The sequence below is a fragment of the Aegilops tauschii genome, chromosome 4, assembly GCF_002575655.3.
Source record: "Aegilops tauschii subsp. strangulata cultivar AL8/78 chromosome 4, Aet v6.0, whole genome shotgun sequence".
Taxonomy (NCBI): Eukaryota; Viridiplantae; Streptophyta; class Magnoliopsida; order Poales; family Poaceae; genus Aegilops; species Aegilops tauschii.
In genome coordinates, this window is record NC_053038.3 from 1,021,063 (window position 1) to 1,047,668 (window position 26,606).

General features: G+C 48.1%; 3 protein-coding genes across 3 annotated transcripts; all 3 read right to left on the reverse strand.

Annotated features, from left to right (window-relative positions):
• Nucleotides 1–838: 838 nt before the first annotated feature.
• On the reverse strand, nucleotides 839–5,405 carry LOC109745942 (probable anion transporter 4, chloroplastic). Its single transcript, XM_020305055.3, has 11 exons — nucleotides 5,084–5,405; nucleotides 3,898–4,463; nucleotides 3,699–3,806; nucleotides 3,363–3,518; nucleotides 2,934–3,149; nucleotides 2,502–2,711; nucleotides 2,264–2,401; nucleotides 2,043–2,144; nucleotides 1,904–1,969; nucleotides 1,685–1,769; nucleotides 839–1,602 (listed from the first exon to the last, which is right to left on the reverse strand). The coding sequence occupies exons 1-11, from the start codon at nucleotides 5,166–5,168 to the stop codon at nucleotides 1,505–1,507; spliced, it is 1,830 nt and encodes a 609-aa protein (XP_020160644.1). The 5' UTR covers nucleotides 5,169–5,405; the 3' UTR covers nucleotides 839–1,504.
• A 1,294-nt stretch (nucleotides 5,406–6,699) lies between these two features.
• LOC109745952 (short-chain dehydrogenase TIC 32, chloroplastic) lies at nucleotides 6,700–11,026 on the reverse strand. The gene is made up of 8 exons (XM_020305066.3): nucleotides 10,717–11,026; nucleotides 10,388–10,619; nucleotides 9,528–9,607; nucleotides 9,205–9,358; nucleotides 9,036–9,114; nucleotides 7,875–7,959; nucleotides 7,729–7,775; nucleotides 6,700–7,116 (listed from the first exon to the last, which is right to left on the reverse strand). Exons 1-8 carry the CDS (start codon nucleotides 10,826–10,828, stop codon nucleotides 6,955–6,957), a joined length of 951 nt encoding a protein of 316 aa, XP_020160655.1. The 5' UTR covers nucleotides 10,829–11,026; the 3' UTR covers nucleotides 6,700–6,954.
• An 8,880-nt stretch (nucleotides 11,027–19,906) lies between these two features.
• On the reverse strand, nucleotides 19,907–26,606 carry LOC109745950 (uncharacterized). Its single transcript, XM_020305062.4, has 17 exons — nucleotides 26,338–26,606; nucleotides 26,076–26,212; nucleotides 25,811–25,855; nucleotides 25,577–25,630; nucleotides 25,363–25,467; nucleotides 25,052–25,264; nucleotides 24,865–24,950; nucleotides 23,824–24,698; nucleotides 23,592–23,638; nucleotides 21,850–22,021; nucleotides 21,540–21,771; nucleotides 21,352–21,431; nucleotides 21,097–21,250; nucleotides 20,885–20,963; nucleotides 20,662–20,746; nucleotides 20,545–20,591; nucleotides 19,907–20,337 (listed from the first exon to the last, which is right to left on the reverse strand). The coding sequence occupies exons 1-17, from the start codon at nucleotides 26,474–26,476 to the stop codon at nucleotides 20,179–20,181; spliced, it is 2,709 nt and encodes a 902-aa protein (XP_020160651.2). The 5' UTR covers nucleotides 26,477–26,606; the 3' UTR covers nucleotides 19,907–20,178.

Here is a 26,606-nt window from a genome sequence, read left to right on the forward strand (position 1 = left end):
CCACGTGCAAAGGAACGTCTGGTCTTCCTACATTACTAATATTATACCAATTCTAAACCGTTTCCGTTGCAAATTGCATCTACGTCGTCGGCGGGCAAGAATTGTTCTCGCATGAAAAGGGAAAGTGTGTATAGTGAAAGGACTATATACAACAGTTGCAATACTATTTCTCCTCGTGTACACCATGGATTTGGCATACTTTAATAGCAACTTTGCTTAATCAACTATTTCCAGCCATAGATGGTGGTGGTGTAGGCAAGCAGTCGCTAGTTTGAGGCCGACCTCTAACGAAAAAGAGACTAGTTTTATCATATGATTGGTTGGAGAGGTTGGGTGCAAGCAGGGTTTATCTTTTCTTCCCCACTCCACCTTTTCTTTTCTTCGTACTAATAATCATATTGAGGGGAACTAAAATACTGCAAAATGAATTATATTGTTTTCCTTTTATCCGCAAAGTTAACAAAAAACATTTTATGTTGCGTCTTGTGTCCACATTGACATCTTCATAAATTAGAAGGTTTCTCCTACGATATCATACCAGTTCTATACCATTTTCATTGCAAAACGCATTCGCGCTGTCGGTGGGCAAGAAGTCTTGTCACAATGAAAAAATAGAAAAAGGAAAGTAAAAGGGCAATATACAACAGTTGTAAATTTGTAATACTATCATTCTTCCTCATGTACACCAAGGGTTTGACCTATTATTTTCAGAACTTTGCATGTTCAACTATTTTCAAAGATGGCGGTTACGTGGACAGGCAGAATTACCAATATTTCCGGAATCGTCACCAGTCACTACTTTGAGACAAACCTCTAAGGAGGAAAAAAAAAACAGTTCTAACCAAAGGATTACCATACGATAATTCACCAAGTCGGCGTTTAGATACGCCAATATGTTTTACACATTGCAAAAATAAAGTCATTGTCATGTGATAATAGTCGTCATACTACATGACAAGCGAAACAGCAATAGTAACAACAAATATCGCAACATGAAAAATAACATTGTTGTCCCAAAAATGCTTGTGTAATACTACCACATGAATTTGGCAGCAGCTGCAAACATGGTTAAAACATCGGTTTCATCAGGAAAATAGAACAACCATGTGGAATTCTTTAGTTGGTGCAGGAACAAGCTGGAATATTGGAAAGTAGCTTGGAGTCTTGGACTTCCTCCAGGAACAAACAGGTGCTAATTCCCTCCGTGCAGCAGCCGCTTTCAGATTCAGAGAATTCTTTGGTCCCAAGCCTAGCATCTTGACTTTCACAGCAGAAATTTAACCCAGCGTAAACATCAAGTGCGGCTCTTCGGTGTGATCTTCACTCTTTCCGCAGCCCGAACATCAAATGCAGCTACTGTATCTCTTGCTAAAAAACGAGAGTTTTTTCATAGGGTATCTCTCGCCCTGGTTTACTTCGTGTGTACACCAAAAAGACAGACATCAGCAAAAATCAGCTATTTTTTTTTTCATATAGCGGCGCATGGGATCGTGCGTCCCACGGCTTATTCGAGGATCCTCTCTCCGGTCGAAAAGACGTTCCACACCACTGTCCCTACTATGTACAGCAGAACAGCCACCTGAAACACACTGTCCCAAGAGCCTGCAAGCGATAAATACAGTAGGAAGTTAGCGATAAATATACACGTTGCATATTCCCCGTAAAAGGAAAAACGGGGTTCTACCTTTCTGAAGAATGTAGCCAGTGGCAGCAGTACCAAAAACTCCTGCAAGCACGCCGGCGGTGTTCGACAGCCCAAGAAGCACCCCCTGCAATTTTGTGGGACAATATCCTGTCAGACGCATTCATCGGATCGCAAACCAAAACAAGCAACCAATAGCCAATTTCTTATCTGAAGAACTAGTGAAGACAAGAACAGTGAGGATTCACACGAGGACATTACCGCGTAGCGCGGTCCTATATCCTGGTGGTTCGAGTACAGCCCAGACTGGGAGAAAGCATCACTCCCCTACCAAAAGATGGACAGAAATATCAGCAGCCAATCATAGCACATGATTTATTTGTGTATCAGAAGTGCAAACCTGACTGCATGCCATACACAGCACGGCCATGGCCGGTGTACGGACTTTGCTCAGCAGTGTCAGGAACAAGGCTGGTCCAAGAAAACCGATGGATTGCATGATCTGCACAGAAACAGGTTGCCAAGTATGTCAAGATTGGCAACTATGCGCAGAACGAACTTTTTGCCCACAAACAAAATTTTTTTACAGAGGAAATAACAAGGTACTGAAAATGAACTTACCTTGCGAACATTTGTTATCGATACCCCTCTCGCAACGAGTGTGTCAGCTATCCAGCCACCAACGTTTGCAAACACGGCCATTGTCAGCCACGGCAAGACGCACAGAAGCCCGGACTCCGTTAGATTAAACTTCAGAACCTGCATAAAACCCGTTCGGCAAGTATAGCAATGACATGGTGTCCATTGTCTGATATACGAGCAATGATGAATGCCGAACATTTTTGCGCTACTAAATTACCTGATTGTAGTACGTGGGCATCCACGTTAGGAGGATGAATGTTCCCCAGTTGTGGCAAAAATGGGATACTATGAGAGCCCATACTGCAGGCTTCGATAGGATTAACTTCCATGGTATGGAGCTAACAGGCTCCTTCATGGTACTACCACCTAGTATGTGCCTCTTTTCATCCTCGGTTACTTCCGGATCTTCATTCGGAGAGCTGCGCGCCTAATTAGAACAGAGACCAGCAATGAGCTGAATAACAAGGATGAGAATCTAAAAGCCAAAAGAACGTCACCAAGTAAAAGTTTAGCATTCTCATTTGCAGAGCTGTTCATGTTAAATTAAATTATGTGCAAAGCAAGTGCTTATGACATATGCAAGTGTACTGAGAAATAGCACCGCATGGCAGAAGGTGAGAAAGGAGCGCAAAAAATTGGTATATCTTACTTTGAGTTGCCACAGTGTAAACCAGATGCTTCCCAGGGACCCAAATCCATAGAAAACAGAAGGCCAGCCGAATTTGCTTATCAGGAAAGGTGAGAAGGCCAGGCCGGTAACTGAACCAAGGTACATTCCACTGTACACTAATGCAAGGGATCTGCTCCTCTCTGAAACCGGGATCCATTTGGATAGAATGTTGTTCATGGCCGGCATGGCAACACCCTGTTGAAAAAATAGATATAAGAAATAATAAGCCAAAAAGGCATTTCTTGCAACAAGAGATTGATTTATTAACAGTGTCTGTGCTACTGATAATTTTAAGAAGCTCATATATATCCAAAATACTTGATGATCCATACCATTTTAAGGCATATGTTGTCTATACATCTGATGAATAGCATAAAGTAATGAAGAGTGGCAGCAGAAGACATCTACCTCGCCTATCCCCATGAAAGCACGCACGACAAGTAGGAACGGAAGGCCGAGCTTGGCAGCGAATGGTGTAAGAATTGTTGCAATAGACCACCATACAACCCCGAATCCAAGGACCACCTTGCCGCCAAACCGGTCAGCCCAAATGCCCCCAAGAATCTGCAGGGCAAGTTTACAAAATCAATTTTCAGTCTTTTTTAGGACATGATGAACAACGATGGTGCCCAGTTACACTTAATTGGAACTGAAACCAAAGTCAAGTATCTGTGACTGCAAAGAAGATGTATGACAAGAAACAAATGCAGAGAAAATTCTCTGGGTACGAATATAGCAATGTACCTGAGTGAGAAGGTAGCCCCAAAAGAAAGAAGACTGGATGAGACCAACGGTTGCCGGGCTCCAGCCGAACTCTGCTGACATGGGAAGGATGGCGATACTCATATTGACCTGGCAGAGTTTAGTCAGTTAAGTCTCAGTACTCAAATAACAGTCACAACAGAAAAAAAGGTTCAGTTACACAAAGCACTAATGAACTCACACGGTCCATGTTGCAGAGCAGGAATGAGAAGAAGCAGAGGACGACGATGGTCATGCGCTTGGGGAACTGCTGCCACCAGGCGGGAGAAGAAACGGCCTCTGGGTTATTCGCGTCTCCGACCAGGACGGCGGCCTCGGCGGGGACGTCGCCCATTGGAGCCCCGGTCATCTCGTACTGCTCAGCCCTGCAGTCTCCGCGCTGCTTTCTGACGGGTGCTCTGTACTCGGGCTGCAGCACTCCGGCGGTGTCGAGGCCGGTGAGGTTCTTGGGTTTCTGCCATCCGCTGGTGACCGGGTCCGAGGATAGGAAGCACTCGACCCTGGACAGGAGCCTCCTCTTCACCAGGCCTGCATTGTTGCAGAGCCTCATGGGAGTAGAGTTGAGCTGAGGCTGCTGAATTTGGGCAGAGAATTGGTGTGGTGTTGGCTTTCCAGTGCTCCTGGCGACATGCCGGCCGTTTGTGTGCCCGGCAACCAGCTGGGAGCACACCGGCCACCTGGTGTGTGGTGACGACGTAGAGGAGTACTTGATCATCATGGTGTCATGCTGCTGCTGCTGCTGCTTTCCTGTGTGTATGTAAAAAAAAAGGGCAGCAGTTGAGCATAAAGGTTAGGCAACAGAAGTGGAGAAGGCATCTGAAGGGAAAACAACACACAACTAACTCAGTGTCACTAGTAGGTGCATTGATTTATCATTCATCTGTGGTTGCGGAGGAGGAATTAGAAGTGGTATAGGAATCAAGGGAAAAAAATAACAGCGCCCCTGTAAATATGCTATTAGCGAGACATTGTACACCGATCAATTTAGCTAGAGAATTCTCTACACGTTATAGCGCACTATTTTTTTTTTCAATGATAGAAATGTGATAAGGTTGGCACTTGCCATCCTTAGGAATTGCATTTCCTCGTGGACGTGCAGTTTCCTCCGAAAACATAGGAAATGAGTAGTACTCTACTCATAAGAAAGAAATTCCTATACTCGTTTCCTACAAACTGAATGCATCTACAGGGAATTTTCCTGTGGAATCCAATTCATATGTTTTTGGTATGAAAATCCTCCGAACTGAGTGTTTACTGAAGAGAGAGTTGGGAAACAAGCAAGATTCACCGACCTTTTATCTGTGAAACTGACTGTCAAAATTCAGTATCTACTCCTAGTAACAAGAGAGTAATGAAGGGGTGCGCACCTGGTGAAGAGGAGGAGGAGGAGGAGGAGAGCGGAGAGGCGAGGAAGGCTGCTCTGCTGGAGGAGAGCACTGCCCCCATAGCCATGGCTTCTACGCCCCCTGCCTGCCTGCGTCCAGTCCAGGTAGCAGCAAGCTCGGGTCAGGGAAAGCTGCAGGGAGGAACCAGAGGAGGAATCTCAGCTCAGCTCAGGGAAGCTGCAGGCAGCATGTGTCTCCGGTGAAGAAGAAGAGAGGAAGCCATGGCCATGGAGGGGGGAGAGAGGAGAAGGAGAGGTGGACGTGCGGATAAGTGGACTCTCTCTCACCGCACCGCTCCAACCTCTCCTCAACACATGGGCATCTGGTAAAATCTCCCTCCGGCACCGGCACCGGCACGGCGACGGACGGCGAGGCTTCCTCCACGTCGGCGTGCTCTCGCGTCCGTCCGATCTGCTCCGCCTCCAAAGCTGGAGCTGGAGCTGGCGTGTCGTGTCCCCTTATGCATCACGGGGCTCCTCCTCCTCTCCTCGTATTCATGAACAACAAGACGCCGACCAGTGGGCCCACTGTGGATCTTCTGGCAACTAGTGCGTGTCTCGGCTCGAGCTTGGCACAACCACCGGACAAAAGCTCCCCTCCCTCCCTTGTCCTATGCTAATCTACGGCATCCACACCCGGAACCCCTCGAACCACCCCCGTAGGCTGGTCACTGACCGATCAAGAAATCACGACCCTTCAAACCACCCTTATACGGGCTGTTCGGCAACCCTTCATATCTGAGGCGGATATGAGGAGGCCTGGGCACTCCAGGACGCGTCCGCCATATCGGATACACCCCAAGCTGGCCCACCCTGACCCCACCAATATCCCCTCCCTTTAGGCATCCAGACGGAAACCCTAGCCACTTGCCAATCCACTCGAGTTTCAGTCCGCAACTCTAGATCCGATACATGCGGGCAGTGGATCCGAGTCCGGCAACTCTGGATCCGCCGACTGGGACCTCATCTCGTGCGGGGACAAGGAGGAGTTTGTCGCCCGCATGTCTCTTCGCTGGTCCCGTGAGGGAATTTGTTCGAGCTCAGTTGTCCCGGCAGGAATCCGTAGCGTCCACGCAAGTGATGCCCGACGGCTCAAGGCGCCCGACCGAGGCGGCTCGTGGTATAGGTGAGCGCATCACAGTCGATTGGGTCGGGTTCGAACTCCCAATCCACTGCCTAAGCCGGCCATGGTGGAGCGGATGGGAAGGAAGAGGACGGGAAGGAAAGGTAGTGGAACAGAGCAGTTGAGAGTGAGGCCTAGGGTTTGATCAGAGGTGGTGTGGGTCTGGCATGGGCCGGTACAGCGTGGCGGATGCGTCCGGGTATGTCTGGACCGCCTCATAACCGCCTCACCTATGGGCTGGGTTTGAGGGGTGCTAGAGAGAGTGAACATTTGAGCTCGGTATGCGGGGTCTGGTTGGCGCGGTTTTTTGGCCCAGGCAGTGTCCGCCCAGACAAATGTGGGAGAGTAAGGGACCTAGTTGAAGATGTTCTAAATAGTACACCCTCGGTCCAAAAATAAGTGTCGTGGCTTCAGTTCATAACACTTATTTTTTTGGGACGGAGGGAGCCATCCTTGTCTAAAAAAAATAGAAGCAAGGAGCCAGTATCTCACAGCCAGATACCGTATCGACGACACTCCCTGTCCCTCTTCTTGGGGAGGGGAGGGAGAGCATATTCATACCGCACCAACAAAAATTCTTGGTTGCATCTTCATTTACCACATGGAACAAATTATCTCCCTATCTATCTGTTTTACCACATAGCCATACTCAACACATTACACCACTGGCTTGAGTTCCTCTCATATCCTTCATCTCCCGATGAACCAAACCAAACAAGGTCCGGTATTCTTCAGGCTGCGACGAGGTCGAGGGTGTAGTCCCACAGCTTCTTCCCCAGCTCCGCGTCCTTGGCCTTGGCGCTCGGCTCGTACAGGTTGCTGTCGCTCCAGTACTTTCCCGACACGCCCTTGGCGCCCGGGTGCAGTGCCACGTAGCACTGCGTCGCAGCCCCCTATTCCAAAATCCAAATCCAAATCCAAATCAAATCGCCGAAGAGCAAGAGACTGAAATTCTGTATGATCTAGACTGGAGGGAGGAGTGCACCGCTTGGGAGTGCGGGTATGACTGAAGTGGTGATGATTGATTTCTAGCCGCGTGTTAACAAATGATGATGACCCAGTGAGATCTGGATCTCTTCTACTTCTCTAGTCAACTTGCAGATGCCCTAAATTCTGAATAAACTAGCACTGTACATCTTCAAGTATATATCATACTGTATATATTAGGGGCGGCAGACCAAGTGCAGTGCAGTGCAGGTGAGGTCCCTAGTAAGTACATTGTCAAACCTAGGACAAAAAGACTAGTAATACTCCGGAACTGCGGATTCTGCCATTTCCCGGATCAAAGTTGATGCACAGCAGCAGCAGAGCAAGCTCATTTCGTCGTCGACGCAATAATAACAACAGCTGACGACAAGGCCGCGTTATTATAACACGGAAGAACACACCTGTTTCCTTTCCTTCCCTAACGTAAACACCAGCCATGGAGTCTCTTTTGTTATACTCTAAAATGGACACAAGACCCTCTCAAGACCGAGCATACAACTAGTACAAAAGAAGCGCACCTGCTGGACGTTCTTCAGCACCAGTCTACCAAGCGTCCGGCTCATGACTGCAGATACGGGAAGGAAAAACACTCGATGAAATCAGCCCTTAGGATTTCAAAAGAAGCACTCCATTTCTGCTGAGTAGAGTATATTTCTTCTTTTACCATCTATGATGCTGTGGTGGCGAAGAAGGTTCGTGATAATAGATCCAGGATGCAGAGAGTTCGCAGTGATGTTAACACCCTCTTCCTGTTATCGACAAAATATTGAATCATGATTTGACGTGCTTGGGCTCAACACAAATCTATATATCATATTGATAAAGAACTGAAAACAGAGAAAACCAGTTAATAAGGGCAAACAGTTCAGCTTACAGACAATGGGTTTGGATGCAGATTCAGTGGCGGAGCCAAGGGGGGGGGGGGGGGGGGGGGGAAGAGCAAGGGTAGAATTAGCTTATGTGCATAGCAATTTGGTTTTATTATAAACAGTGCATGCATAGTCATGAAGAGGAAAACAGTTTATCCATTCTGGGGCAGAATTGGTTCTCGTTGCATGATTGTAAGTTTCTAGCCCTATCAACAAATGAGCACTCTTAATCTAAACGATTCTAAAAGCAAAATGAATAAAGTGATTGGAGATGCAAGGCAGGGCTCCTTTGATTCAAAGGAATTCTATAGGATTTTTGGAGGATTAGGAATTTTTCCTACGTTGGTCCTTTGATTAATAGGATTGGGTTCCATAGGAATTTTTCCTATGGAATCTTTTGTACTGCATTTCATAGGAAATCTAACATCCACTCCAACCTCTTTTTACAATTCCTTTGTTTTTCCCTATGGCATCAAACACTCCTTGCTAATCCTATTGGATTTAAGTGGACATGCCTCTCCAATCCTATTCCTGTATTTTCCGAATCCTGCGAATCAAAGAGGCCCAGGTTTACAACTACAATATTTTTTGGTATGTCCATTTTTTCCTTCTCGGCTCCCCCCCCCCCCCCCCCCAAAAAAAACCTAAATCCTGGCTCTGCCCCTGTGCAGATTGTTCTCTGACAAATTCAGACCCAGATAAAACAGTGAAACAAATGAAATCCTGTGGAACAACCGCTCAGCTTTCTTTTATTTCAAAAAAAAGTGGTGTGATTTTAGAGTCTAACTGCAGACTCTGAGAGAAAAAAATGCAACTGCCGGTGCTTGCTAGCATAAGTACTCATGTTGGAACAAACATGGACATAGAGCCCGCTGGACCTAACAAGCCCGAAATAATACAAACCCAAGACGTGGCGCAGTGCCACAACCACACAATCTGAACGGAACGAGACATACCTTAAATCTCCTGGCAAGTTCATTAGCATGTAGGATGTTGGCAAGCTTTGACTGCCCATATGCTGCAATGGTGCTATACCTGCAAAGGTTAAAACAGCAGGTGACTCGTTTGTCTTGAAATTAAGTAAATGGCAGGGGAAAACATAATGTCTGCACGGAAATTACATACTCTTCCTCGTCATTTAGCTTGGCGAAACGGATGCCTTCCTTGTATGCAAACCTGTGCCCCTCTGACGAAACATTAACAATTCTTCCTTCCACGTTTGATTCATGAGAGGTCTTCTTCATGGTCTCCAGCAGAAGATGTGTCAAAAGGAAATGCCCTGGATATTATGATATGAAGAGTTAGGTGAGACAGAAATGAACTAGAAGGGTCAGGTGAAATACAAATTGCAAGCTTGCAAGTGTCTGCAAACTTGTTTAAATGAAGTGTTTCTGTATCAGGGTACATAAATTGGTTCATCAGCTAATGAAGTGTTTCTGTAATCATACCGACATGGTTAGTTGCAAACTGCATCTCGATGCCATCCTTTGAGAGGGAGAAAGGGGTTGCCATTACTCCTGCGTTGTTGCTGCCAGAGAAAGCATCATGCAATCAGGGAACGCCGCGAGCTATCAATTACATAAGTAAATGTGAACAAATGTGCAATGATGAAAAGTACTACTAGACTTAAATACACGAGTCGTGTGCTTATTGGGGATTAAGCGTTGCGGTGCAGGAAGTGGCATAGCAATATATGCAAGTACGTCGCCAGCATGACTAACTCATGTCAGGACCCCTACTGCTAGTTCCATTCATGTTATAGGACCGCCATAATTCCTACAGAGCTAGCCCTTGCAGATCAAATTACCCATTTATGAAATGAAACGGACCGTTCCTAAAACATGGTTCAAAGTAGCAGCTGTCCTGGAACCTGAGTTAAATCAGTACGGAAGTACGATGCCATGGAAATGTCCTGAAGCTATCTGCATATACAAGCAGCGAGTTTCTTTCACCCAAACTGAAAAGTCACACCATTTTTGCAGTAGTTTGTAGTTGAATAGGTGAAATCACATTAAATCTACCAGGACAACTTCTAGTAACTGATAGTATGACCGAGCTCGTCTGTATGATTGAAGGTAGTACAAAAGAAACCCAGAAATTAAATCGGCTCGATGTTGAGTGAAGCCCGCTGAAAGTATCAAGTTGCAGCCAAAGTGATACGGCCATGTCGCTGCTGTGCTACCTAGTACTCATGATGCAGAGGTTGAGAATTTAATGGCCGACAGACAGCCCCTAAGTGAACCTGAACCTCGTCTTGACAACCCCTGACTGAACCTCAACTATCAAGCGAGAAGTGGGGCTGCCTTACATGAGGATGTTGAGCGGGAGGCCCCTGGCGGCGAAGTCGGCGGCGAACTTGCGGACGGAGGCCAACGAGGAGAGGTCCAGCTCCATCACCTCCACGCTCGCGCCGGGGGTCTCGGCGAGGACGGCCTGGCGCACGGTCTCGGCGGCGGCGAGGTTGCGGACGGCCATGACGACGTGGGCGCCGCGAGCCGCCAGCACCCGCGCCGTCTCCGCGCCGATCCCGCTCGACGCCCCTGCCAACCGATTCACCGAAATCGAATCAGATGGAACGAGGGAGGGAGGGAGCAGAGAGGAGCAAGGAAAAGGTGAGGAGGACGGTAGAGTGGGTACCGGTGACTATTGCGGTGAGCCCTGCGGCGGAGATGCCGGCGGTGACCTGGTCGGCGGTGGATGCCCAGGAGAAGCCCGACGCGCCCTTCCGGCTGAAGATCCAAGGCAGCATCTTTTCTTCTCTTCCCTTCTCCTCTCCCAGGAACTGAATGGATCAAATCAATGGACCTCACGCGCACGCAGAGGCGGAGGCGGAGGCGGCGGCCGGCCGGCGGCGGAGAAGAATAAGAAGAGGAGGAAGGAAGGAGTCCACCGCTGCAGTCAGTGTTGTGTGCAACAAGAACACAATGCAGTGTGCCAGTACGCAGGTGGGGCCCACTCGCCAGCCCTGGTCAGGCAATTTCCACGCAAATTCCATCCTACTATTTCTTTTCTTTTTCTTTGATGAGGGAAAATTCCATCCTATTTTCCACTATATATGAAAAAAGAGCTGCTCCTTTTACCCACATGAAATAAAAACCAGACATGCCTGATTTTGCTGCTGTCAGATAGTTGTATTGCCGCCGTCGTTCGGTGGGGTGTATCATGGTACATATTCACACGTTGTATTATCCGCGGGCCTTGCATGTGTGCCGCCACTGATGTCATAATAGCAGTGGCAGGAGGTCAGTGACCGGTGGCCCTGAGAGTCTGCCCGTCACTACTAGGCTTTTTGCGCTCGTCATTGCTAGGCATTCCTGCAGTAATGGTTGTATTTTCCCTAGTTGCAAGTCAACCCTCGTCTAACAAACTTGAACTTTTTTTTGTAGGCGTAGGTGCCGCAGTTGCAAGACAACCCTCGACTCGTAAGTGCAGATTTTTTTTGTAGGCTTAGCTGCCCCAATTGTAAGTTAACACTAGACTCGCAATTGAGCTTCCTTTGTAGGTTTTAATTGCGCCAGTTACAAGTCAACCCTTGACCCTCAACTGGGCTTTTTTCACAGGGATGTAGGTGCCCCAGTAGCAAGTCAATCCTCCACTGGCAACTAGGGCTTCTTTCATAGTTGTCCCGATTGCAAGTAAACCTTTGACTCACAACTTGGGCCCGAAGTTTGTTTTGCCTGCTCAACCTAAATGTCTATGTTTCTACTCGATCAAATAACTTGCATGTCTTTTTTGATCCTTTCCGACTCTAAATGTAATTACACATATTTATGGTTTTTTGGTTCTCTCTGTGAAAAAAAAAACAAACCTTAAAATGTATATTTGATTGAAAAACAAAAAAAGTCAGCAATTTTTGTTTCTCCTTTGCTGGCACTTTTTTTATTCTCTTTTTTGCAATCCTAAGCATTTGTATTTGTTGTGACCTCAAAATGTATTTTTTTCTATATTTGTTTTGAGTTTGTTGTGAACATATTTCAAGTTCCCAAACATTTGTTGAATTTGTGAACATTTTTTGAATACATGAATTTATTTTGAATTCACCATTTTTTTTGGAATTTATAATTTTTTTTTGAATTCATGATTTTTAAATACGTGAAAATTTTATCAAATTCGTGATTTTTTTGCATTCACATGTAACATGTTTTGAATTCGAGAATTTTTGAGAAGTCATGAATTTTTAAATAGACAGACATGTTTAAATACGCGAACAGTTTTTTTTTGGTTTTTTGACCTTTTTCACTTCTATCTTTTTGTTTTATTTTAAAAATGTTTAGCACGCATTTTAAAATTGTTCAGTGTGTGTTTATTGGTAAAAGGTTCACCGTATATAGAAAAAAGCTTAATGTATATTATAAAAATTCCATCAGACATTAAATACTTATTCAATTTTATTTGAGAAAATGGTCACCATATTTTAAGAAAGTTGTTAGCATGTATTTGAAAAAAAAATATTCATCATATACGAAAAATGTTGTGTGTGTATATGAAAAATATTGAATAAATATTAGAACAATGTTTATAATACAGAAAAGTATAAAAAAATTTGAAAGAAAAAAAAGTAAACCTCACAGAAAAAGAGAAAAAACACAAATCATACTACGTAGCATGATTTGCTGCCGTACATCGCTCCCATGGATGGGCCGTTGTCCCTGTAGCAATGGTCCATTTGCGCCAAGACTGTGTCCTCGCTGGTGGTCCGGTGAGAGTGAGCCCGTCTGTCTCGGGATCCCGCTTCCTCGTGCCAAGGTCAACATGGTCGTGCCTGTCAGATTTCAGAGACTCTCTTAGCAGCAGGGGACGAAGGTGTCCGTGAACTGACTGAGCCCCTCCCTTCCCCTGTATTGCCCGACCCCGCGTCGCCTTTCTCGGGCGACACGGGGGAACCCCACCGGCGCTGGCTACTTCCTACCCCCCTCTGCCCCAGCACCTCGCCGCCGCCTGAGGAGCCCGCCGGCAAAGCCCGTTCAGGCTCCACGGAGGGTGGCGGCGGGGCTTCTCTCAAGGTGGCCCTCCGGCAATGACCGGCGCGGATCCAGTGGTCCGGGAGTAGGGGCGGCGCGACGGTGGCCTCGCGGCGACCATATGCGACGCGGACGGCGGGGGGTTCCAGCGCGGGCGGCCGCGTTCTGGCGGATCGAGGCCTCGATGAGGCTGGGCCCGGTGGCGGCGGCTCGGGTTGGTGGTGGTCCAGGCTGTGGGAGTGACGCCCCCGATTCAATCGTACACTAATCATGCACGCAAACGTGTACGATCAAGATCAGGGACTCACGGGAAGATATCACAACACAACTCTAAAACATAAATAAGTCATACAAGCATCATAATACAAGTCAGGGGCCTCGAGGGCTCGAATACAAGTGCTCGATCATAGACGAGTCAGCGGAAGCAACAATATCTGAGTACAGATATTAGTAAACAAGTTTGCCTTAAGAAGGCTATGCACAAACTGGGATACAGATCGAAAAAGACGCAGGCCTCCTGCCTGGGGTCCTCCTAAAGTACTCCTGGTCGTCGTCAGCGGGCTGCACGTAGTAGTAGGCACCTCCGGTGTAGTAGGAGTCGTCGTCGGCGGTGGTGTCTGGCTCCTGGGCTCCAGCATCTGGTTGCGACAACCAGGTTGAAAGGAAAGAAGGAAAAGAGGGAGAAAAGCAACCGTGAGTACTCATCCAAAGTACTCGCAAGTAAGGAGCTACACTACATATGCATGGGTATATGTGTAAAGGGCCATATCGGTGGACTGAACTGCAGAATGCCAGAATAAGAGGGGGATAGCTAATCCTGTCGAAGACTACGCTTCTGGCCACCTCCATCTTGCAGCATGTAGAAGAGAGTAGATGATAAGTTCACCAAGTAGCATCGCATAGCATAACCCTACCCGGCGATCCCCTCCTCGTCGCCCTGTTAGAGAGCGATCACCGGGTTGTATCTGGCACTTGGAAGGGTGTGTTTTATTAAGTATCCGATTCTAGTTGTCATAAGGTCAAGGTACAACTCCGGGTCGTCCTTTTACCAAGGGACACGGCTATTCGAATAGATAAACTTCCCTGCAGGGGTGCACCACATAACCCAACACGCTCGATCCCATTTGGCCGGACACACTTTCCTGGGTCATGCCCGGCCTCGGGAGATCAACACGTCGCAGCCCCACCTAGGCTCAACAGAGAGGTCAGCACGCCGGTCTAAATCCTATGCGCGCAGGGGTCTGGGCCCATCGCCCATTGCACACCTGCACGTTGCGTACGCGGCCGGAAGCAGACCTAGCCCCCTTAATACAAGCGCAAGCTTACGGTCCAATGTGGCGCGCGCCACTCAGTCGCTGACGTCAAAAAGAGCTTCGGCTGATACCACGACGCCGAGTGCCCATAACTGTTCCCGCGTAGTTGGTTAGTGCGTATAGACCAAATGGCCAGACTCAGATCAAATACCAAGATCTCGTTAAACGTGTTAAGTATCCGTGAACGCCGACCAGGGCCATGCCCACCTCTCTCCTAGGTGGTCTCAACCTGCCTTGTCGCTCCGCCACAAAGTAACAGTCGGGGGCCGTCAGGAACCCAGGCCCACCTCTACCGGGATGGAGCCACCTGTCCTTTCAGCCCCCTCATCAGAATCACTTGTGGGTACTCAACGAGCTGACCCGACTTTAGTCACCACATGTGTCATGTATATAAAGTATATAGTATATACCCGTGATCACCTCCCGAAGTGATCACGACCCAGTAGTATAGCATGGAAGACGGACAAGAGTGTAGGGCCACTGATGGAACACTAGCATCCTATACTAAGCAATAGGATAGCAGGTAAGGGTAACAACTGTAGCAACAATGACGGGCTATGCATCAGTATAGGATTAACCGAAAGCAGTAACATGCTACACTACTCTAATGCAAGCAGTATAGAGAATGAATAGGCGATATCTGGTGATCAATGGGGGGGCTTGCCTGGTTGCTCTGGAAGTAGGGGTCATCAACAGCGTAGTCGGTCGGGGCACCAGCAGCGACGTCGATCTCGTAGTCTACCGGAGAGAAGAGGGGGAAAAACAATGAATATAATGCAAACATAAGCATGACGATGGAAGACAAGACAATGCGCGGTGCTAGGTGTGCCCTAACGCGGTAGGAGGTGGTACCGGCGAAGGGGAAAAACATCCGGGAAAGTATTCCCCGTGTTTCGCGTTTTCGGACAGATGAATCGGAGGGGAAAAGTTACGAGTTTGCTATGCTAGGGATGTGTGGCGGACGAACGGGCTACGTATCCGGATTCGTCTCGTCGTTCTGAGCAACTTTCATGTACAAAACATTTTCATCCGAGTTACGGTTTATTTATATCATTTTTAAAGATTTAAATCATTTTTAGGATTAGCAGAATTAATTAAATCAAAAGGCATTTATGACGTCATCATGACATCAGCGTGATGCAAGCGGTCAAAGTTGACCGTTGACCAGTCAACTAAATGGGTGGGTCCCGCATGTCATAGGTTGTTATCTAATTGACAATAGTTAGATTTATTAGCAGGTTAATTAGGTTTAATTAACTAGATTAATTAAGTTAATTAATTATTTAACTAATTAATCATTTATTTGCTTATTTAACTTTTTTTTAAACGTTCCAGGGCGCGGGCCCTGTTTCGCAGTGGCCCAGAGGCCATAGCGGGTCGGGCCAACAGGCGCCGGGCGATTCGGGCGTAGGGGCGCTGCGGTTTCGGGCGATGGGTGCCCGTGCCGAGGCCACCACAGCGAGAGCACGAGGCCCAGCTGCGCCGGCGGCCTCGCTCGACAGCGGCAGGAGGCGGGGGGGGGGGGGGGGGGCAGGGGCGGCCCCGGACGGCGGCGCCTACTACACACCTCAGCCGGCCCTGCTCCCGACGCCCCCACCACAGCCGGCCAATGCCTACTACACTCCCCAGCCGGCCCTACTGCCTTCACCATCGTATCCGCTGGCACTGCTTCCGACGCCACCCTCACCTGCGACGCCGAGCTAGGATCAAGCTGCCTTTCTCCAGGCCATGAATAACTTTGCTGCACAAGGAAACTCAGGTACGGATTGGATCTTTGATTCTGGGGCCTCTAGTCATATGTCTGCATCTAGTAATTGGTTATCTTCTTGCACTAAATCTCCTTTTCCTTCCATTATCCTTGGAGATGGACCATCTATTCCTATATATTGTGTTGGTCAGGCTCAACTTCCCTCTTCCACCAAACCTCTTTTACTTCGCGATGTTCTAGTTGCACCCGCCCTCATTAAAAAATCTTATCTCTGTTCGCCAATTTACTTGCGACAATCTAGTTTCGGCTGAATTTGACCCTTTTGGTTTATCTGTGAAGGATTACCTGACCAAGGCCGAGATCGCTCGCTTCAATAGCTCCGGTGATCTTTATTCTCTTAATGGAGTTCCTGCCGCCACCCCTCCAACATCCATGCTGGCCTCCGTCGATCTCTGGCATCGTCGCCTGGGCCATCCCAACCCCGCCGTCTTAGCTTCTATGCTTAGTGAATTTACCATACCATGTAATAGGGACTCTCATAATTCTGTGTTTTGCGAGTCTTGTCAATTAGGCAAATATGTGCGTCTTTCCTTTAGTTCCTCTAGTTCTTGTAGCACTTATCCCTTTGAATTAATACATTGTGATTTATGGACCTCTCCCATTGCAAGTGTTTCGGGTTTTAAATACTACCTTGTTATCCTAGATGATTTCACCCACTTTGTCTGGACTTTTCCTCTACGCAACAAATCCGAGGTCCATTCTCTTTTCCTTAATTTTCAACGCTATGTGTCTGTTCACTTCTTCCTCCCAATTCGCTTTATCCAATGTGACAATGGTCGCGAGTTTGATAACATTAAAAATCGTACTTTCTTCTTACAACATGGCATCCTGCTTAGGTTCTCATGTCCCTACACCTCCCTTCAAAATGGTAAAGCAGAACGCTCTCTTCGCACCCTCAATGATATAGTTCGCACTCTCCTCATTCAATCATCTATGCCTCCCAAGTTTTGGGCTGAAGCCCTACACATGGCCACCTTCCTTCTAAATATTCGACCTTCTAAAACTAAACCCAACACTACTCCCTATTATTCCCTCTTTCTTTCCCACCCCAACTACTCCGCGGTTCGTGTTTTCGGCTGTCTCTGTTTTCCCAATGCCTACGCCACTTCTGCAAATAAATTGTCACCACGCTCTATCCCATGTGCTTTTCTCGGCTTCTCTGACGAGCACAAAGGCTATCGCTGTCTCGACCTTCACACCGGGCACGTTCATGTCTCTCGTCATGTCACGTTTGCTGAGCACATTTTTCCTTTCTCACAACGCACTACTACACCATCCAACACCCCTAGCTCCGCAAACACCCCCTCTCCCCGTCCTTTCCAACTATATACTCCCATACCTGCCGAACACAACTTATCACCACCACCATTAACACCCACCATAGCCAATCCCAACCATACACTCACCCCACCCGAGACGTCCCCAACACCCCTGACCCCTGCTCCCTCCCCAACACCCCCGGCCCCTACTCCCACTCCACCACCCAGCCCTGCTCCCACTCCACCACCCGGCCCTACTCCTTCGTCCGACTCTTCCGCTGCGCCGGACTCACCAGTACCCACCTTACCCCCTCGTGCTATTCCTACAGCAGACCCGATTAATGATCATCGCATGCGTACTAGGGCCAAATCAGGATTTCATCAACCCCAAGACCGCCTAAACCTTCATACCTCCGTATCTCTCACTTCTCTTCCAAAGAATTACAAAACTGCTCTACTTGATCCCAATTGGGCCGCTGCCATGCAAGAAGAATATAATGCTTTACTTCAAAACAACACCTGGCAACTTGTTCCTCGTCCTCCCAATACCAATATTGTTTCTGGCAAATGGATTTTTCGCCAAAAGTTCCACTCCGATGGGAGCCTCTCACGATATAAAGCCAGGTGGGTTTGTCGTGGCTTTTCTCAGCAACAAGGAATTGATTACGAAGAAACCTTCTCTCCTGTTGTTAAACCTAGCACCATTCGCACCGTTCTTAGTGTTGCTGTCTCCTCTTCATGGCCCATTCACCAACTTGATGTTAAAAATGCTTTCCTCCATGGTTCCCTTCAAGAAACTGTCTACTGCCAGCAACCTCTGGGTTTTGAAAATCCATCCTTTCCAACTCATGTATGTCTTCTTCAGAAATCTCTCTACGGTCTTAAACAGGCCCCACGAGCTTGGTTTCAACGCTTCTCCTCCTTCATTCAAACAATAGGCTTCACTCCATCTCTCTCCGACACCTCTCTTTTCGTGTATCATCAAACTTCTGACACTGCCTATTTACTTCTCTATGTAGATGATATCATTCTTACCGCCTCCTCTCAAAAGTTCTTAGATCATATTGTCTCTCTTCTTATATCTGAATTTTCTATGACTGACCTAGGACTCCTTCATCATTTCTTAGGCATTGCTGTTGTTCGAGATTCCACCAGCCTTTTTCTTTCCCAACGCCAGTATATTCTTGATCTTCTTAATCATGCTGGTATGCTTGACTGTCAATCATCTCGCACTCCTGTCGATACTAGTTTTAAACTTTCGGCTACCGGTGAACCCTTTTCCGATCCTACTCTCTATCGTAGCCTAACAGGTGCTCTCCAATATCTCACCATTACTCGTCCTGAAATCTCTTTTGCTGTTCAACGAGCATGTCTCTATATGCATGATCCCCGGGTTCCTCACTATAATCATGTTAAACGCATTCTTCGGTATTTAAAAGGAACTCTCAATCATGGTCTCCACCTCAATAATTCTTCTCCAAACTCGCTTACCGCATACTCTGATGCAGACTGGGCTGGTTGTCCTGACACTCGAAGGTCCACTTCCGATTTTTGTGTTTTTCTTGGTAACAATTTGATTTCTTGGTCTTCGAATAGACAGGTTACAGTCTCACGTTCGTCGGCCGAGGCTGAGTATCGCGCTGTGGCACATGCCGTTGCAGATACAATCTGGATTCGGCAGTTACTCTCCGAGCTACACAGGCCTATTGAGCAGGCCACTATTGTCTACTGTGACAAGATATGAGCAGTCTACATGACCAGCAATCCAGTTCAACACCGACGCACAAAGCATATTGAGATTGATATTCATTTTGTTCGTGAAAAGGTTGCTCTTGGTCAGGTTCGGGTGCTTCATGTTCCCTCTACAGCTCAGTTTGCTGACATTTTCACCAAGGCACTGCCTACTAAGCCGTTTCAAGATATCTGTTTCAGTCTCAACATCGTCGAGCCTGCCGTTGATACTGCGGGGGGATGTTAGAGTAGTCATTATGGTATACGACTTCTAGTCCAAGTCAGTTTTGTACCCCTACCCCAAGTCGGTTTGTACCCTCTTATATACTCTTGTATGCCGCACCAAATCATCAATAAGCAACAGTTTTATTCAGCTTTCATTGACAACCCAACTATCAAGTGAGAAGCCTTACATGAGGATGTCGAGGGGGAGGCCAAGTTGCGGACAGAGGCGAGGGAGGAGAGGTCCAGCTCCATCACCTCCACGCTGGCGGCCAGGACGGTCTGGCGCAGGCGGCGAGGTTCTGGAATGGATTCGAATTCTAATTCTAATATAAGAAGACTCGATCTGGAGTGGACCTTTTCTCTTGAGTGATATCTCTTGATTTCGTGCTTGATTTGTACTGTACTGTACTGAAAATGTAGCTTCCTTGCAGCTGTCAGGGGTCTGTCTAGGTTTATTAATTTGCAGGTGTGTGCTCTTGATTGAACATGAACTTTGTGCATCTGGGCCATAAATCTGTAACAGGTCCTCAACAGCATTTTCTAGCATAAAAGAAGAAATAAACACTACACTTTGAGGAAATGGACATATACATCACATACATAATTAAAATATATTGTGTATTTCATTCTGATTTCATCCCCGTATGTATACAATACACAGGAACCGCAGAAAAGAGTATGAGTATCTCACAGCCCAGATAGATACCGCATCGACGTCCTGGGGAGGGATTCATTTCGTCGTCCCCTCATCCTTCATCTCATCTCTCCATATCGGGAGTACATGCACATGACGCACGCATCCATCCATCAACCAAACCAAACCAGATAAGGTATTCTTCACGTCAGGCGACGAGGTCGAGGGTGTAGTCCCATAGCTTCTTCCCCAGCTCCGCGTCCTTGGCCTTGTCGCTCGGCTCGTACAGGTTGCTGTCGCACCAGTACTTGCCCGACACCCCCTTGGCGTCCGGGTGCAGCGCCAAGTAGCACTGCGTCGCAGCCCCCTGTCCCAAATCCAAATCCAAATTCAAATTCCAAATCCAAATCCAAATCAAATCACCCAACAGTGAGAGACTGGTGTTTTGCATCAGGGCTAGCTAGACTAGACTGGATGCGGAAATGACAGAGATGATGATGATGATGATGATTGATTCCTTATCGTTTCTCGACACCAACCATAGAGTTCATGTTGTTAGCAAAAAGACGCGTACCTGCTGGATGTTCTTGAGCAGCAGTTTACCAAGCGTCCGCTCGATGGCTGCAAACACAGAGGCAAAGGCTTTTTCAAAGAGACACTCCATTGCGGCCAAGTACTTTTTTTTCCTCACCATATATGATGCCGCGGTTGCGAAGAAGGTTTGTGAGGATGGATCCAGGATGCAGGGAGTTGGCAGTGATGTTAACACCCTCTTCCTGTTTGTCATATATTTATAGACAACAGACAAAAACGCTTTTATACTAGTGTCAAAAACGCTCTTATATTATGAGACGGAGGGAGTACAAAGCAAGACAGGGTCTAACAAATAGACAGAATGAGGCATATGGGCATACCTTAAATCTCCTGGCAAGTTCACCGGCGTGTAAAATGTTGGCAAGCTTGGACTGCCCATATGCTGCAAGGGTGCCATACCTGCACAGCACAAACGCAAGGTTGAAACAACAAGCAAGCTTGGACTCTCGTTTGTCTTGAAATAAAGTAGTAAATGGCAGGGGAATTAGAACATATATAATGGCTGCGCCTGCGCGGGATTTATTACACATACCCTTGCTCATCATTTATCTTGGCGAAACGGATGCCTTCCTTGTACGTAACCCTGTGCCCCTCCGAGGCAACAATGACGATTCTTCCTTCCACGTTTGATTCGCGAGAGGTCTTCTTCATGGTGTCCAGCACAAGATGTGTCAAAAGAAAATGCCCTGGATGTTCAAAAAGAAGAAGAAGTCAACCTCGCTGCTGCCTGGGGAACAAAATTGACTGGACTAGTTTTGAAATGAAGTTGGTAGTCATGCATGCCTACCGACGTGGTTAGTCGCAAACTGCATCTCGATGCCATCCTTTGAGAGGGTGAAAGGGGTCGCCATTATTCCCGCGTTGTTGCTGCCCCCGAAAGAAAAGAAAAAACCACACAATCAGGGTGTGGGATGATCTATTGTCCCCTCAAGTATCAAGTGCGCTGCGCAAGATTGGGAGTAGTAGTGTACGTACACGAGGATGTTGAGCGGGAGGCCCCTGGCGGCGAAGTCGGCGGCGAAGTTGCGGACGGAGGCGAGGGAGGAGACGTCGAGCTCCATGAGGTCGACGCTGGCGGCGGGGGTCTCGGCGAGGACGGCCTGGCGCACGGTGTCGCCGGCGGCGAGGTTGCGGACGGCCATGACGACGTGGGCGCCGCGCGCGGCCAGCACGCGCGCCGTCTCCGCGCCGATCCCGCTCGACGCACCTGACAAGCGAATGGAATGGAATGAAATGGATGGATCGGGGGAAGGGTAAGTAAGTAGGACAAAGGAGGGGTAGGTACCGGTGACTATTGCGGTGAGGCCAGAGGCGGTGACGCCGGCGGTGACCTCGTCGGCGGTGGAGGCCCAGGAGAAGCCCGTGGCGCCCTTCCGGCTGAACTTCCACGACAGCATCTTCTCCTCTCTCTCCGACGAATGGAATGGAATTGGAAGAGAAGAAGAAGAAGAGGAAGAGCCAAGTCAACCGCGCGTGGCCGGACCAAGAGAAACACGTTGGCTCCAAAGTCCAATTAACGCCGCCGCCGGCTGCGACCAAGACGTGCGCTGCTAATCAACGCACCTTATTGCTATCCTTTTATAATATCAAATAAATATAACCATCTGTATTACTGATGTAACTCATGCGTAATTGATATCCTGCCTAATATCAACGTGCATGCAAAGCGATGGGCTTACCACCGTCACCGAACGCCTGCCCTGCCGGTGAGGGGGCGAAGCCGGTGGTTGCGCTCCGCTGCTTGCCGTCCAGATCTTGCACTCGTCGCCGCCCATGTGAGAGTGGAGAGAGGGGGATGAGAGAAGGTGAGGCTAATAACGCAACATCTCAAGCCTGGCTCCCCGCGTGCAGCCTCCATCGCCCTCGTGCCTCAAGTTGCATTGCTCGGGCCTGGCTATGGAAAAACGTTCGATTCGAGCGTTCCCCCTCAGCCAGGCCAAGAATGCTTTGAACTTCATGCGGGCCGAGATTTTGGTGCGAGGCAGGCAAACCAAACAGGCCAAAGTTGCGCCGCGCGGGCCGGCTGGGATGTATGCAGGTAACTGAACATGCCATTAATGAATAGAAGGATTATCTCTCAATCAATCGGCCCCCTTGCCATAGTAGCGGTAGATCTGCTCCCGCGAGCCATTCCCCTCCTCCTTCTCCGGCTCATCCGAAACCTAGCCGCCATTCCCCTCCTCCTCCGGCTCATCCGAAACCTAGCCGCCACGCCCTCCCCATCTGCGGCGACCCATACCCCCACGGCGCTCGCCATCCGCCACCCTCGGTCCAAGCCAACTAATCCGACCACCCCCTTTGCCTCCCCGACCACCTTCTCGATTTGTAATTATAGATTACTACAAGATTGTTACAAAAATATCTTAGCATTGAACATCTTCTCACAAAAATATTAGAAGCAACACTATGTGATTAAATATGGAACTCGAAATATTAGAATCAAAACCATGTGATTGAATATGGAGCTGGTGTGTGTGTAGGGATGTTGTCGCAAAACATGATTCTATGAAGAGGGTGAAAAAAGCTGAAACCATGTAGTACATCCCATCAGGTGAAAAAAGCTGTAGTAGTAGTAGTAGTAGTAGTGCATGATGTATATCTTGATTGGGCTAAAGAGTAGAAGGAAGAAATTCTACTGACCAATCTTCTCATCACCTGATTACTTTCCCTCTCAGTTTATCATGCATGATAACTCTGCCCACACAACACACAACACTTCTGCTAGTTGCCTATCAAGTACTAGTATAGCACTCAAATTTAACTGCGCCGTGCAGGCATAGGCATTTTACTGGCCAGCCAGCAGAGAGCGTGCTCCGTTACCATCTAAAAATCAACCAACCAAGTCTAGTACTCAAATTAACCGCCCAGAGTCGAGGAATGGATGCTTCGCAACTCCATAATGCTCTGCTACATGGGTCGGCTCGGCTCAGCTCATATAGTAAGCAGGACCCAATGATCGAATGCCTTCCGTGTATTCATCAAATCAGTCCTCCGATGGAACCTCTGCAACTCCAGTCAATTTCCTCAGCACAGAACAAGCTTCACATGATCCCCAGCCATGACTTCCTTCCATCCTGCATGCCAAAATACAATTGCAATTACGAAAGGCCGAGAAACACTCCACGCAACCACTAGGCCAGGTTAGTCTACTAATCACCAACAGGCAGTTGGGTAAAATGAGCTGGGAAGATGGTACAAGACCACACTTTTAAGCACAGGCATGCAAATGGAACGAACGACCAATAAGGTCGATACTTACTTTGAGAAAGGAAGGCCGCCGCTTCCTGACCGGAAGAAACGGAGCCGCGTCGTAGGCTTCCGCCCTCTGCCGCCTCTGCGTCGCAGCCGCTTTCATCTGTCACGACACTAGAGGGAGAGTGATCCTCTGCTGCGTTAGCGTCTTCGCATCCGTTCTCATCATGGCTGATTGGCTGCATCGCCTCGGCCACTGGATCGTTCAGAGTGTTCAAATCAGATTCAGGAGGAGCTGGGTGGTAATCCTTGGAATCCTCCGAGCAGCTGCCACCGCCTTCGATCGCAACGCTTATGGATCCTATCAGCACTTGCAAGTTCTTGTCCGTGTTGAGAGGAGCCGTCTCTTGGTTAGCATCTACATCTGGCTCGCCTTTTGGGCACCGTTCTTCAACACCAGTTCGCACCTTCCATGCCCAGGTCTTGCTTTTGTTTGTCGCTGCACCGGCATTTGGCTCCCTGTGACGTGAGTGCCTTACTGAAGATGAAGATGGATGCTTCGACGCAGTCGCAGAAGAACCCGAGACAGTACTATTTGGGGGAAGGTTTTCTATCCTGTCGAGATTGCTTGTTGCCATGGCTTGTTCCCTGAAAACGGCACCAGTATCCATTTCTTGTCCCGAACCACAATTGGCATCTTCTCCATTGTAATCATTGTCCTCTGAAGGCACTGGTGCTGACAATTGAAGATACTGTGAATCTTCTTGCTCGTGGAGGCCAGGGCCTGAAGTAGCCTCGAGACTCTGAATCCCAGGAGAGCTCGTCGCACCATCCACCGCTTCAGGTAACTGGACCGTGGTACCCTCGTCCTTGAGGTCTTTCAGTCTCTGTTCTTTCTGTCTCAGTTTCTTCATCCGCTTCCTTTCTATGATTTCAGCTTGCCTTCAAGTTATACAACAGGGATAGTTCAGATATAGATCTCATCACAAAGTAGAATCAAATGACGCTGCATTTATTTACAGCAATAAGCAGACAAACAATATTGGCCGCGCAGCTTTGCGTACTAAACTAATAATTATATAACAAGTCAATGACATTAAACATTAACCTTTTCTGAGCAGCGTCCTCTTCCTCAACAAGCAACTTCTGGCATCTTAACGCTTCAGCAGCCTTATCAGCGGACCATGCTTCGACCTGTTGTTTCATTTGCAGTCATACATTCAAATCGTAGTAGAAACTTGTACCTAAAGGATAAATGCACTAACTCTGTTTTCCATAACTGAAGCACATCGTACCAGCTTCTGTTCAAGGATGTAACTAGTGCACGCAACAACGTTTTTCAACTCCGTTGCGACTTTGTCAACCTCCCCGTCAAACAAAAACTTCTGAACACAGGCAGCATCGGCTGCGTTGGTACAAAGAAATGTGTTCTCGCTTGCTTCGTCGAGCATGATAAACAGTTCATTTGATGAGATGGGTAGTCTTGAGGCTGCGGTCTGAATAAGGTCCTGCAGTTATGGGGAGAAAAGAAGCTTATTACATAAGATACTACACGACACCAAATGCATGCATAGACCAGTGAACAGTTGGGTCAACAAAGCCTTACCAGGAGTTCATTGCCGGCTCTGGCATATGGCAGCGGCAACGAAGCGTACCCTGGCTTACACATCCACGACGACAACGATGTCAAAATGAACAAAGCGCTGGTCTCCTGAAGATGTATTTGTTGCGTATAACTAACATTAGATGTTCCCCAAACACAAACCGATACACAAAGGGAAAAGTCGTATATTCTGAAGATACGGGTCTATGGTCGTTACCTCTATAGCCACGCCCTCCAAGGACAGTATCGCTTGGGCCTGGTCCACCGTGAGCTGAAGGAAGAGCAGGACAAGTTAATCCCATGAACACACTACTAGCAAGGAGAGGGAAACAACATTTTGCTTCGTTTAAATAGGTTATATATAAGGTCAGCAAATCACTCTAGTTGCTAAATTATTTATATTACAGCAGAGAATAAAGAAGTGGCGGTGGAGCATAGCATATCTTCTTACCTTGTCCCAGAATGCAGCAAGGTGGTCTCTGTTCTTGGGGAAATCCTACAAAACCATCAGCAAACAATCATGTGATGCCAATCCTACACGATTATCGGACGCCCATATTCCGTCGGCGAAAATGCAGGTGCAAGGCGGTATCTATCAGTCTAGTGGCACATCATAGCACCAACCAATGTTATCCAGGTAAAGTGATTTTGACACCCAACTGATGAACTGACTGAAGGGAGAAAAATGAGGAGAGAATGGTGGCATGGTATTATACCTTGTCGATCTTGAGGGCGCGGCGGTGGACGCGGGTGTGGCGGCGGAGGGCGACGGAGGAGCAGAACTCCCGGGGGCACTTGGCGCACTTGGTCAGCTGCATCTTGGGCGGCGAGAAGAGCGGCCACCCGGGGAGATCTGCGGCCAACAAACAAACGAACAAACGAATCAGGAACCGAGAACCAGATCTCGCCGACGGCGAAGGCCACCGACGGAAACGACAGCCGGAGCGGTTCCGGCAGGCTGCCGTCGGAGGTACGCACATTTGTCGGTGGCGTCGGCGGCGGCGCTGTTGCTGCTGTTGTTGGCCTTGGAGGCGGCCTGCGCGAGCGCGACGACGGCGTCCGGGATCTTGAGCGGCTGGATCTGCCCGGAGACGGACCCGGACCCGGACGCGGCCATCTTCCCGGCGAGGCGGACGCGCGTGAGGGATTGGGGATGGGGAAGACGGAGATCGACGGGACAGGAGAGAGCAAAAGGAGAAGTCTTTTTCACTGGTCTCAAAAGACAAAGGAGGAGTTTTTAATTTTTT